This window comes from Aspergillus sclerotioniger (genome assembly GCF_003184525.1).
Source record: "Aspergillus sclerotioniger CBS 115572 chromosome Unknown BO94scaffold_4, whole genome shotgun sequence".
NCBI classification, from domain to species: Eukaryota; Fungi; Ascomycota; class Eurotiomycetes; order Eurotiales; family Aspergillaceae; genus Aspergillus; species Aspergillus sclerotioniger.
In genome coordinates this window covers 1,485,148-1,499,485 of record NW_020290994.1, presented here as the reverse complement: position 1 = coordinate 1,499,485, position 14,338 = coordinate 1,485,148, and the positions used below count along the sequence as shown (strand labels likewise).

The following is a 14,338-nucleotide window of genomic DNA, read 5'->3' as shown; positions in this document are numbered from 1 at the left end:
GAGCAATAGCACTGGAAATTGGTGACGAGCGGCCGCCAGACCAGACCAGGGGCACAGCGGCAGAGGGGGGGGGAACTACCGAGGACTGACCATGCAGCTGCTGCAGCTGGATTACCACCACCGCTTCGTCAGATTGGTAGGGGAAGAAAAAACAAAAGAATAAAAAAGAGAAAAAAAAAAGGAAAAAGATCAAGAGCCAGTCAACGAACGGGTCAGAGGACGAGCAGGGGGAGGAGAGTAGCAGACCTAGGTAACTGAGTACTAGGCGAACGAGAGAACGAGACGAAAGAGAGTTTGAGGCCGAAATGAAACACACCAAACAGAGAGTGTCGTTTCAGATAGACTCGCTGCGGGAACCCATCATCCATCCCCTCATCAACTCATTCACCCGCCATTATGTCTGCAATCACTATTGTGGCCAGGCCTATTGTCTCGACAATCCTTCTCTGGGGAATACATCAATTCATTCATCGCGAATCAGCCTTCCAGTGAATGGCCTGGAAGCCTGGAGCCGGGCCCCCCATCAAGGCCCCATACGAGGGACCCGAATACGATACTAACCACCTGCCCAATCAGGAGGGTTTGGACTGTCTCCGCCGGTATCAACGGTAATGGTCGTACGGTACGGCTCGGTTTCTAACACCTCAGGCAGCCATCAATTGCAGCAACGTCCAATTAATCTCTCCAGTCTATAGGATGTCTGACTATATCTACACCCAAAAATCCTTATGTACCCAGCATCCATCCAATTCCAAAACGCCCATCAAACGCTATTAAACCGATGTAAGTCTCAGTCCCTATATCCTTTTTAACACCCCGCCCCCCCTTCCCCCCAAAATCTAACCTTGTCAGATGCAGTACGAATCCCACGTATAGGGAGGTAGCAGATTCGCCAAATTGCGATCACATTAGACACCTCCAAATCTCGGCATGGATGAGGGGTCTTGTCGTTCAGTTGGGTGACCATCGTCTGATTATCCAGGGGCTCTTTTTCCTTTTCTCTTCTGAGATCCCCGTGTTTCAGTCTCCCGTCATGGTTAGGTCTCCAGCGACTGGTGGATCACACTTGTCCGATACGTCTCACTGCGCTGGATCAGCTCCTGGTGCGTCCCTTGTTCTGCACAACGGCCCTCCTCAATCAGATAGATCCGATCCGCTCGGTGGATCGTGTTCAGCCGATGCGCGATCGCTACAATCGTCGTCCGGCCCGCTAGCGTCGCCAGCGCTTCTTGGATCTTCTTCTCCGACTCCACATCCAGTGCGCTCGTCGACTCGTCCAGCAGGAGGAGTCGTGGCTTCCGCACCAGTGCCCGGGCAATGGAAAGGCGCTGGCGCTGCCCGCCTGAGAACTGCTTGCCGTCGTGGCTGCACATGGTCTGGTACCCGTCTGGCAGGGACATGATCACGTCGTGGATGTTAGCCATACGACACGCCTCTTCGATCTCCTCCTGTCTAGCTTCATGGCCAGGACAGGCACCCAGGCCAATGTTGAAGGCAACTGTGCCTTCGAATAGAACGTTCTCTTGTGGCACCAACGCAATATCGTCACGGAACTCGGTGCCTAGTTGCCGGGTCACATCGATTCCGTCGATAATTACCGACCCCGACGCGGGTCGGTAGAACCGCTCCAGCATAGCGAAGGTCGTCGACTTGCCCGATCCGCTAGGTCCGACTAGCGCACAGAACTGACCGGGCTTGATGTCGATGTTAAGTCCTCGTAGGATCGGGCGTTCAGGCCGGTTTGGATAGGTAAAATGCACCCCTCGGAGCTGAGCGCCAATACCGTTGTCATTCGTCCGCCGCGTCGTACAGTGCGGCTTCTCAGCAGCCTCCACATCTTGCACGGTGGCCTTTTCCTCGAGCAGGCTGCTCGGAAACTGAAAGCTCTGCATCGAACCCGGTGCCAGCTCCTCTTCCGCGGAGCGGGTGGTAAGCAGGTCGACAATGTTGGACGACGCGAGACGGGCCTTGGAAATATCCGGCGCCAGAGCAAACATCTGACCACAAGATTGCGTACTGAATAGCAAGGCAGGTAGAACAATGAAGAATTGGGTCTGAGAGTACAGCCCCGATGCCACCTGCCTCGACCCCCACCAATACGCAAGGGCATAAACCAGGTTGCTGATACTGAACGCCAAAGCCAGCCAGGCGTTGCCATGTGCAATGGCCTTCATTGTATCCCGGTATGGACGGCGCAGGGCTCTGCCAAATACTTCCTGGGATTGCTTTTCGAGGGAGAATGCGGCAACGGCGCGGATGTTGTCTACGGCCTCGACGGTGATGGCCGTCGCCTGGGCAAATGCCTTCTGATGCCGTTCGGCGTACTTGGCCTGGACACGGAGCTTCATCATGCCCGCCACCAACAAGATAGGAATTGTCGGAAACAGAACGATAGTGATCTTCCATGCGATGGCAAATGATATCACCAAGCCGGCCACCAGGTTTACGGCAGTAGCAAGGAGGAGGCCAATGGTGGATCCGGTAATGCCACTCAGCGAAGCGGCGTCACCGGTGATATAGGTGATCAAAGTTCCTGGAGTTCGCTCCTCCATGCCATGCCATTGTATGGTTTGGTTGAGCAACGACCGCAGAGACAACACTCGGATACGGTACAAGATTTTATCGGCTGCCCAGCCAAACGCGCAACCGCCCACCACGTTTGCCGTGAGCTCAACCAGGGCAAGGATGAAGAACAGCAACCCATAGAGATCACCGCTGTCACGGATTGCAGCAGAAGGTCTGCATGGGCTTAAACTGCCTACTGTATGGCCAAAAACGATTGCTTCAGCTGAGTAGCTGCCACCAATGATAACAGACATACAGAGGCCAAGGGAAATCAACGGCATGTTAGTCCGTATCAGCGAGAAGGTATACTTAATAGTGAACCAGGTTGAACGTTTGTGTTTCTTCTTCTGCTTCTTGCTGCCATCGGTGCCATCTTTGGAAGCCGGGGGCATCTCAACGACCATCGTATCATCTGTAACATCTGACCCGCCGATTCCTACCAAGGCTTCCTTCTCATCAGTGGGCTGCACACTTTCATGAAGACTGCTCGTTGTTGGTGCATTGCGGATCATGTCTTTGGGGGTCTGTAGGTCTTCGACACTCAAGTTGCCCAGGTTCTGAAGCCGGACCATGTCTGCATAAACACCACCCTGGGCTACGAGCTCCGCATGAGAGCCTTCCTCTGTAACGCGCCCCGCCTGAACAACGACAATCTTATGTGCATCTTTGGCAGTGGCTAGTCGGTGCGCAATGGAAACAGTGGTAATCCTTTTGGAGACTTTGGCCAGCGCAGCCTGAATAAGCTGTTCGCTGGTGGAATCCAAGGCAGCCGTGGCTTCATCGAGGATGAGCAGGCACGGCTCTCGCACGAGAGCTCGGGCAAGCGCAATTCGTTGTTTCTGGCCTCCACTCAACTGATTTCCGGCCGTTCCCACGTTGGTTGCAAATCCATGGGGCAAGGCGTCAATGAAGTTGAGGGCATTGGCGCTGGCGGCCGCCTGCCTCACCAGTTGTACAATCTCGGCCACGCAACTGTCAAAGCCTGTCAGAGCATTCGTCTCCGACATGCCTTCCCTTATCTTTTCAGTAAGGTCCGGGAGGCTTGAATCGAGAATTAACGGGGCTAAGCGCCGGTGTGTCTCTGCAGAAGAGGACACCAGGCCGTACGCGATGTTTTCGAGGATTGTCCGATCCAACAGGGACGGTCCTTGTTGGACGAAACCAATATTACTTCGCAAATGCCGAACATTGAGATCACGAAAACTCTTTCCCCCAATCATAACCTCTCCCGATTTAGGATCATAAAACCGTTCCAAGAGAGACACAACAGTCGACTTTCCACCACCAGAAGGTCCGACAATGGCGGTATGCTTCTTTGGGGGAATGACAAAGCTCATTCCCTGGAGAACAGGAACATCCGGACGAGCCGGGTACGAGAAGTGGACATCATGGAATTCGATGCTCTCTTCCCCGAACCTCGCCGTCTTATCGCCTTCTTCTGCGGTTCCGTCAATGGCGGACTGGCGATTGATTACGGCGAGGAGCCGCTCCGAGGCACCGGCCGCAGAGGCGAATACATGGATGAAGGGCGCAACTTGACTCAAAATGAATGACGCATCGATAAGCACGAAGATAACAGTGTACACAGCACCCACAGAGATGCCCGAGTTGCTGCTAGCTACTGAGTCGGAAATCATCTGAGAACCTTCCCAGAAGGCCAGGGCGTTGGCTGAATAGGCGACAAAGTACAAGAATCCAAGCTGTGCGGCGTGTGTCCCGGCTTTTTTGAGCGCATCCATGGATGATCTGGAGAGGTAAGTGGCGAACCGTTGTTCCAGACGGTCATTAGCATTGAAGGTGTGAACCAGGGTCAAGTGCGACAAGCTGGATGAGGCAATGGATGTAGCTGCATTGATATTGGCTGTGACGCGGCTCGCATATTTCTTGATGAAATGACCGCCCACCAGGGACATGAGTAAGAAGCAAGGCACCACGGATATCAGAATGCCGGCAATCTTTGGCACCTTGATGAAAGCCACGATATACGAGGTCACAAAGTATGACACGGTCGCGATCACTAGGCCTACCTTCTCCGAAGATCCCATCTGCACGGTCTCGATATCGCTGACCAGACGGGATATTACATCACCAGAGGGAAGGGACTCGATAAAGTCCATGTCCTGTCGGATTACACTTTCAAAGTATCGCCTGCGATAGCGGCGTGCAAGACGCTCACTCACCAAGCACCAACATGACGTGTAGATGTAGATGATGAAGAAGTTCGCTATGGTAATGTAGACAACATATAGGACCTTGGTGCGCACGCTGGACGAGAGTTCTGATGAAGCACTACTCGAAGTGGAGCAAGTGGTCGAATTGAGGTCGTTGATCAGATCACCAAAGACAATGCCAAGTAGTGGGAATGGAACTCCTCCAGCGATTCCGGAGATCACACCGCAGACGATGAGGAATACGTCGAACATCGTGTAATCCAGAGAGAACAGGAGGTGTATGTAGGCGAAGAACTTCTTCAGGTCTGCTTTTGTTGGGACAAGCCCTTTGACGCATTGCGCCTAAACGTGAAAGTGGGCCACTGTCAGCCTGCTTTTAGGTCGCCCTTCTCACTGAACAAAAAGAACGACAACATACCAAGTCGCTGATGCCATTGGAGCTTTCCTGTCGCTCATGTGCTGAGCCTGAGTCTGCCATGATGGATTTTCGGGACGAGAGTTCCTGATGGAAGGGACAGTGTGAATCCTGTGAATAAAAGGCGCCGTAGAAATTGCCGGAGCTTCTTTGGCGAAGTCTCAACGAAAGAGGCGCACAGGGAGCCAGGGAGCGGCAGCTCCAGAATCCCTCAACTGAAGAGGTGTGGCTCGGATCCCCTGCAAGATGGTCGAGCAATAATGGAGGAGTGAACCTATACACTCGTGCATACACTTCCAGGAACGCATCCCTGCCAGATCAGACAGTACTGGTATCGCAGCTGGGGGAGAAGAAAGGAAGGGGAGAGGGGTATAATGATGAGAGGGCGTCAGAAAAAAGAGGACAACCAAGGAGGGGATCCATTTCCCATCACGGCGGCTCCGGTTGCGGCCCTGACGAGCTAAGACTTGGGGCCGAGTTGTAGGTACGAAGTAGACAGTTGACACCATCAGTCACCGGGAAAGCCATGAGTAAGAGAAATCAGATAACCCCCAAAGTCGACCACCACTGGGAAAGAGGGTCCCGCTTAACTGGTGGCCGACGGAGGATCCAAGGAACAATCAGAACTGGATCTCCACTCGGCAGGCAAGAACTAATACTAGGCCTAGTAAGGAGGAACATGGGAGTGACCTGTTCTTAGTAGATAGGGGCGCTGGCCCATCAGACGCTGTATTCTGAAAGCACCCAGGCTGAGCACGCGAATCAGTCGGGACTGTTACACAGTATGGCAAGGAAGATCGACCATTGGGCGTTTCTCTTCTAAACGCAGTGGGGCCAGTGGGAGGTCGGTTCCTGGGATCGCTGTAACTGTACTGGGACTAACTGTACTGTTAAGTAGGTATTAAGTATTAGCCGAAGTGATCACCTCCGATTTCTCAGGAAGGAGTCAAGCATGTGTCTGACAGCAGACCAGCTAATCCAGAACAATTCTTTCTTTGGGAAAAGAAGAGAAAATGGAATGGGAACGAAATCATAATCCTCCAACCGAGGCATCAGGCGCCAAGGTTCTGGGCGTGGGACGTGGCTGGATGGACCGACATGTTGGGTTCATCTGATAATTCGGTTGCTTTTCTGCTGGCCGGTTCCCTCATCTACAGGCTCCCCCTCCAATCACCTGCCTTTTCGGGTTCCGCGGTGGGGAAGTCCCTGCTTCTGCCATCTTCCGTCTTATTCCTCCGGCTCATCGAATCCCTTCATTCTGGTACGAACCTTCACATGAAATTTTCATAGGTTAATGTCGGTGCAGTTTGCAGACTGCACATTGCAGATCCATTGTCCGATAATTCTCCTGCCCATCCCTAACAACCAGTGGTTCATGTCTGTTAGCGCCTTTCAAATTTGTGACTCATCCATTTCCCGCTCGTACGACCACTTCCTTTTTGTTCGTCTCTGCCAGCTTCTATTATTGTGTCATCATGATGAGATAACTACAAAATTTTGTGTTCTGCAACAGACTACTTCAGCGAATCCCAACGATATGAAAAACACATGACCACTCCTTCAGATACAAAGGATTCCAGTAATATTCTAGAAATGGAGAGCGACCATACTAGCGCGGGAGGGATAGAGACTAGGATCCGCAATCCCACCTCTGATGGGGTCACCGATGGAGCGTCCCAAGTTATCAGATGGCGCCTTTTACCCCCATCGGGCACGTTTAGTACTAGTTCTAGCAGCTCCTAATTGCCTGATTCCTGAAGACAGGTTTCCTGTTGATTAATATTCAACACTTCCAACTTCCAAGGCCCGTCCAGGGGCCGATGTCCTTCGATTCAGAACATTCCATTTCCTTTATCTAATCTGATCGATTGATAAACCCCGACCGCGGCCCATGAATCTGATTAGATGCTGATCTGATTAGATCCTGTTCATTTTTGTTTTTCATTTTACTTGCTGTTCCTACCCAAAGGATCGACAAGTTTCTGACGTAAGGGATAGACGTACGGATATCTAGAGGAAACTTTCTTGAGGCACTTTTCGACTGCCCTCTCTGAAATCTTTTAATGTACGGGGTACACCGGCCGCCATCCCCACATCGAATGCCGCCGCGACTCGAAGAAATGCTTGCCCAACATTTAGACTTTGTTTACTTTTGAGACTGTTCTTCCCATGTTTCTTGATCAACGTATTTCTTCTTCATCGTTTCTTTTTATTTTCTTTTTTCCTCTCCACTATTTGGGCACTAGTTACTTGGTATGGCCTTCGTACGGGCAGCTAATTCCCCAACTCCGCCGGAATCAAAAAATCCGACCACAACATCAAAAACAACAAACACACTCCCGACATAGATAAATACAAACCCCCAAGACTCAGCACGTCTCTCCCTCAAACCCTTCTCACCACAAAACACAACCACCTCAACCAAGAACCCCAAATCCCTCAATCCAAAACAATCCCCATCACCAAATCCCCCTGCATTCCACCTACTCACTCGATCGATTGATCCTACAACCCCCCAAACAAAACACTTCCACTTACCCAAGACTCAGCACCGACCCTTCCCAACTCGATTCGTTCCTTTTTACAGTAGTATCAATCAAGAAGCATCAACATCAAGACCAAGCAACCGTACTGATCGCAACGAGTAACCGTCAGCGTCACCACCAGCATAGCAGGGGTGGAATAATGAAGCGACGTGGTGAATCAATCGCGTAGAAAAATGGTACTCAAACATATGTCCTATATTAGACGAACGGCCTCATCCACCCTCTCAGCATCAGTGACGGTGTGATGGAATTGGAACCATCTCGCTTGGACTGGAATACAGGAACGGTGGTGGTGTAAATCTCATGTCTATCCTAGACCCCATCCTATCAATCGGTTAGATAATCATATCAGATACTGGATCGTAAGCATCAAAAGAGAATTCGAACATAAGAATAGAGGGTAATCTAGGCGGGAAGATTCTGACCTGTAGAACATCGGTCGATTGCTGGCTCGGAATCGCACGGTCTTGTCTTTGCCAAGCGCGCCGGGGAGATTGATGGACTTGCTGAACGGCGTGGAAATCTTCGAGGATTTTCCCGGCGAACTAGTCACCGAGTTGAGCCCGCGATCCAGAGACTCCCAGAAATTGCCAATACGAAGAGACTGTGGATGGATCACCCCTCGCAGTCCCTCCTGTGGCTTTTCGGACGGCAGAAACCTGCAAGAGCTCACACTGCCGAGGAAAAGTGCGGTGGGTATGGATCCACCGTAGGGCAGGAAGAATCGGGAGAGTATCCTAGTCTAATGATATCGTCCGAGCAGTAGAGATGGTGGTTGACTCCGGAGGGTAGACAGCAGGCGGGACTCAACACCGGCGCTACATGAATGGAACAGGAAATGAATATGAATATGAGTATTCTTGTTTGGCTACTCTGCAAGGTAATAAATACAACAGCCACAACAGTCAATCACCCACTCTCTCATCCTTTAGCAATATAATAAGTCAATAATTTTCTTGAGTTCTCGTTGGGCTCCCCCAACAGCTTCCAAAAACTCCCCTCGTTGGGCGTCATCTTCCGTAGCTGGACGGCCAGCTGCGTAGCCTGCTGCCTCACTTCCGAATGTCTCACCGTTAGATAACGGGAAGCCGGACCACCGACCTTTTCAACCAAGCGAGGGGGAAGACGGTATCCCGAAGTATTCATTCTCCGTAAAATCGTGGTCAATATAGTGAATCCCATTGCCAGGGAACGGGTGCTGAGGTCCTCGTCCATCATCATAAGCACGAGGGTATCCACAGCTTCTATCTGATCCGTCTGTGCGATAACCTCTTCTGCCATTTTGGCCATTCCTGACGCGAGATAGCAGGATCCCTCGTAATGCATTCTTGCCCTGACAAGCGCCTTAAGGATGCGAGTACAGAACCCGCCCAGTGTTATTGTGGAAGCAGATGGGTCTTCCACCAATTTCTTCAGGTGTTGAAAGGTGCATTTGACTGTGGCAAGTACTTGAGTTTTGTAATCAAGAAGACGGCGGCTACCCACTTGCTTCGCTTCGGGTGCCCTTTCAAGCTCAGCAAGGAGTGCGTTGAGGAACACCATGTATTGGTCCTCTTCATCATATATCCGATCATGGAACTGAATCAGACGCTGCAACTTGTGGTAACCAAGAAGGTCCATATCCCTGGAGAGTATCCGAGGGATGGAGTTTTCCAAATTCCGCCTAGCGGCAGTGGTATAATCCTCCGCCCGAAGACTGACACTGACACGACGGGTACGTGCAACGCGCAACGGCGGGAGTGGTGAATCCTGATTCTCGTCAAGTTTCGATGGGGTGGACTCGGAAGGACTATCCACAACTTCTTTCTGACTCGTTGGTCTGGTAACCTCCTCTGCTGTCTCGACCAATCCTAGCGTGGGATGGCAGGATTGCTCGAAAAAGTCGTTTTCGTTTGACCTTTCCTGAATCTCCTCCTTATGAGATGAGCTGGCTTCACCTTCGGTCCAAACTGTGGTATGATCCTGATTCAAGTGATTCGCTTCACTCTCTCTCCAAACCGTGGTATGATCCTGATCCAAGTGATTCGCTTCGCTTTCTTTCCAGATGGTGGCACAATCCTGATCCAAGTGATTCGCTTCATGTTCTTTCCAAACCGTGATATGATCCTGATCCAAGTGATTCGCTTCGCTTTCTTTTGACGCAGTGACAATGTCCTGATTCAAGGAGTTTGCTTCGCTTTCTTTCCAGATGGTGGCACAATCCTGATCCAAGTGATTCGCTTCTCTTTCTTTCCAAGCCGTGGTATGATCTTGATCCAAGTGATTCGCTTCGCTTTCTTTTGTAACAGTGACAATGTCCTGATTCAGGGAGTTCACTTCATTTTCTTTCCAGATATTTGCATGATCCTGATCCAAGTAGTTCACTTTGTTTTCTTTTGAAGCAGTGACGATGTTCTGATTCAAGGAGTTCACTTCACTCTCTTTCAATACAGTGGTGATATCCTGATTCAAGGAGTTGTCTTCGCTTTCTTTCAAGGCAATGACAGGCTGCGTCTGTTCGTTCGTGTTTCGAATGGCGGGTTGAGGCTTCTTCGCCGCTGGCCGCATAGGGGCGGAAGACAGAGATGAGACATGAGAGGAGGACGACTCAGGTCGCGGGGGTAATGCTTGCTTCGGAGCGTAATATTTTTTCTTATGCGCGGCAATTGCCTCTTTGAGAGCAGCAACGCTTCGCGGTGGTTTTGCCGGTGTCTTCGAGACATCGGTGTTCGCGTGTTCGACATTCGGATTTGCTGGATCCTTCTCCAGCAGCGACCGTGATTTAACATCCAGATCGGACATTATACTGTATTTCGTTAGCAGAGCATTCTCAATGGCTTTGCGAGAACTCGAAGCTGAAAACTCACGCTTGGGCTCTGATGGGCCAAACGTTATAGAACGTCCAAAAAGTGCGCCGCATTGCTTGGCGAACGTCAGGGTTGGCATCAGAGAGGCCCTTCTTGAGACCCTTTTCAATTAGTTCAAGACCGCCGCCGTGTTCAATGGAAGCCTTGTTGCTGGCTTGCTTAGTGATTAACGTTTTCATCCACCCAGCTGAATACAGACGCAGTTGGACATTTTTGTCCAGTGAGGCGCTAGTAATGTGCTGCAGGATACGTTGCGTAAATGACACATGCCCAATGACGATGTCAACAGTGGTATATCCATTCTGCGCGGTGATCTTCTTCATGCTGGCACACAGCTTAATGAGGTTCTGCATGATAATCTCCATGCTAGAATCCATACTTGGACCACACTGTGTGGCGATATCCTGAACCAGGAGGCAGCCATTTGCTCCCAACGTGGTTCGAAGTGAATTGACAGCCTTGAAAATGCCGTCCAGCATCGATTTAATGGCCGACATTAGTGGTTGAGGGTAAGCTTGAGGTGCATTGCCATGCAAGAGCCGACGGAGGGTGAGAACACTCTTCTCACGGTGCATCCAGTTGTCCTCGGACTCACGTCCTTCGAAGTAAGGAATCATGGTACGAAAGATATTATCCAATTCTCGGGAAGATGAAACGATGAGCGGTTCAACGTTTTCATCCTCTTGCAAGATAGTGCCAGGCGTCGACTTGGGAGGCGCTGCGCTGGCGGTAGGCTTCCCGCCCTGTGGAAGACGTTGAGTAGTAGTATCGGGTGCTGCGCTGGCAGTAGGCTTCTGAGGGGAGACGGGCCGTGGAAGCCGCGGAGTCACATTATCAGGCGCTGCGATGGCAGTAGGCTTCCCGCCCCGTGGAAGACGTTGAGTAGTAGTATCGGGTGCTGCGCTGGCAGTAGGCTTTTGAGGGGAGACGGGTCGTGGAAGCCGTTGAGTCACTGTGTCGGGCGCTGCACTGGCAGTAGTCTTCTGAGGGGAGACGGGCCGGGGAAGTCGCGGGGTCACTGTATCGGGCGCTGCGATGGCAGTAAGCTTCTGAGGGGAGACGGGCCCGGCAAGATGGCGAATGACCGTGTCAATACTTTCAGACCGCGAAGCCCGCGAAACCGGACGTTGACTCGCGCGGGAAGCCGGACGTTGACTAACGCGGGAAGCCGGACGAGAAAGATGCTCTGGCTCATCGGAGTCCAGGCCAATATTAGCCAGAATAGTGTGGACAATTGACTTCCTGACTTTCTGCTCGCTCATTTGTCTTCGAAGGTCAGACTTGGCATGTGCGGGTGCGTCCCTAGCTCTTGTTAGCGGCAGAGTCATGCAAAGAAAAACGACAAAGCTTACTGAAACAGGTCGACCACCGTCGACTTAGCCGTATCTCTAACGGTACTATCGGCATCCTCCAGACATGCAACGAGGCTCGGAACGTACGAACGGAAGAGCAACCCATGATTCTTCGTCATCTGCAGCAGACATCAGTTAGGCGTGGTCGAAACCGGATGCGGAGGAAGACTTACGTTCGCAAGCCAGAGCATGCTCATTTCCTTTGCTCGGTTATTCTTGCCTGCAAGAGCAAGATCCAGCACATATTGTTCAACTTCGCGACCAGCAGCAGGCCATATGTCAGTAAAGGCTTGGGCCGCCTGGGCTCGAATCCGCTCCTTGTGATCACCCAGGCGCTCCAAAAGCAGGGGATAAAGGTGACGACCTTGCAAAGCAACCAAATCATGTTGTCCCTGAATGAAAAGACGCTTGAGGAAGTGGCCCAGTGTAGAGTACCCAGCAGACAGAAGTGCCAAATGTTGGGAGCCGATGGACAACCGCAAGGCCTCAAAGATAGATGGGACTGCGTCCTCGGGGACGTTTTTCTGTTTGATGTCGGACTTGACGCCGTTCAGAAAAGTAACCTTGGCATCGATAGCTAGATTGGCGTTCTTCAGAATAGCCACCAGCTCTGCGGCTTTGTGTTCCATCTTCGCAAGAAGAAGTTTGAGCTCCGCCGGATTTCTGTTCAGTAAGGCATATATAAAGGCAAAAGTAGCGAGGAAAAACAGAAGTTTGAAAATGCTGAAAAACAAGAACAAGGTAACGAACAGAGCGAGCTCTGTCGTTCCAACAGTTATGTCAAACCTAATCGAAGACATAGCGTTAACAAAACAATATCTTTGTGATTGTTTACAAAATTTTCGGGAAAGACAACTACGCAAGGCAAAAAAGACAAATACACAAAGAGCAAAATCGAAAGCACACAGATTTTTATCAACGTGGAACGTTGAGCAGAGGGCTTAGAGAAGAGTAGAAGCAGGCAATTGAAGCTTGAGTATGAGTATGGTGATGGGTGAAGGAAGAAGAGGAGCAGGACGCGGCGGGGTTCATAAGAAGGACCAACATGATGGCTCTTAGGGAAAGTGCACATACCTGCTATTTCGGGCAGTCGCAATGCAGACGAATGACGGAGACGGCGGTGATTGTTTGGATCTGAGATGTGATCTTGAAGGAGGAAGGATGAGGAAGCGACGAGGGTGGAAGGTGACGCAGTGACGGGGAAAGTTCGCAGCGCTTATCGGCGCGCCTGTTCGCTTATCGGGCCGACTCCACAGGCCTGGTTCAGTCAAACAATGACAGCGACCGGAGGGGATCGGTATGTAGGGCCTGGAAGCAATCGCCAAGGCAGGTGTTGAGATGCATGGGGATGTGGTGTATGGGAAGCTGAAGGGAGGCAGTTGATGATCGCGAATGAGGGGGCGATGATCGGGCGCCGCTCCGTCCGTCCCTGAATCTTTTTTTCGCTTTGTTTACCCGCAACGTCGCCGGACCCAAGATGACCTCCGTTTTGGGTAAACAAGTTGGGTGGGGGGGGCCTCGTCTGCAGACACGAATCGATTGTTGTTAAGGCAGCTGCCCAATTACATCCAAGGACTTTTACTATGTATGAGATACAAGTAGCAACGGGTGTTGATGAATTGGAGTTCCTGGATTCTGCAGCCTCATTACCTTCTTGTGGCACTATCTATCTACAGCCGTGGTCGCTAGGTAGGTAATGTAAACCCCCTTTTCGCGTCTCCACCGTGTTATCCATACTACCTACTATCCCTCTTGGCCCCTTTTTCCTCCCCTTGTTCTGTACGGTGGTGCCGCTGGTGCGAGCGTCCTGTAAGGTGGATCATGGGGATTAGACTGCATTTTCGGATGTCGGCTTTATCGGTAACTCCACGCGTGGCCAAGAACCCCCAAAGAGAAATCTCAGGACCAACCAGCTGCATCTGCTATGAAGGTCGAGAACTGGCAGAACCTCCGTATGAATTTGTAGATAGTCACATTAAGGGGAATGGAAGATGTAATTCGAAGACGCTGGGGTGCAATCAGTAGTTGTACTTGCCGATGTGGTCCTTGAGCCACGGTTACTACTAGTACTAAATCTTTCTGAATATATTTATAACCATGTGAACCAGTGCTAGTACGAAGTACTACCTACAACATCAAACATCACCTCACTACAAAGTCCAATGGGGAATAGTATTAGTACTCCATTTGTATGTAAACAGCGTAGTATAGCATTACTACTACTCGATTATCTGGAGAACCCCAGCAATAAACAGATTTAATCTTTCCATTAAACTACCTACTACTACTACTATCTAGGTACTACTTTGTAAAACCATGTAGCCAGTCACACTGCAGTGGATTTGACTAGACTGCAGCTACCTACTCCACTCGATCGCCCGCGCGCTGGGGGTGGATCTTTCGTACGGCAGACACTTGGACCAGTGTCGGTGTCATGGCGCGC

The 14,338-nt window shown here is 51.0% G+C and overlaps 2 protein-coding genes across 2 annotated transcripts; both read right to left on the bottom strand.

The window, feature by feature from the left end:
• Window positions 1-924: 924 nt before the first annotated feature.
• On the bottom strand, window positions 925-5,459 carry BO94DRAFT_563410 (ABC transporter ATP-binding protein; the record flags this gene model as incomplete). The annotated part of the gene is made up of 4 exons (XM_025614356.1): window positions 925-1,043; window positions 1,065-4,936; window positions 4,961-5,062; window positions 5,444-5,459. The coding sequence occupies 4 exons, from the start codon at window positions 5,457-5,459 to the stop codon at window positions 1,038-1,040; spliced, it is 3,996 nt and encodes a 1,331-aa protein (XP_025471645.1). The 3' UTR covers window positions 925-1,037.
• Window positions 5,460-8,618: 3,159 nt separating this feature from the next.
• Window positions 8,619-12,695, bottom strand: BO94DRAFT_582264 (uncharacterized protein; the record flags this gene model as incomplete). Its single annotated transcript, XM_025615466.1, has 4 exons — window positions 8,619-10,482; window positions 10,544-11,845; window positions 11,896-12,014; window positions 12,069-12,695. The coding sequence occupies 4 exons, from the start codon at window positions 12,693-12,695 to the stop codon at window positions 8,619-8,621; spliced, it is 3,912 nt and encodes a 1,303-aa protein (XP_025471644.1).
• Window positions 12,696-14,338: the final 1,643 nt, after the last annotated feature.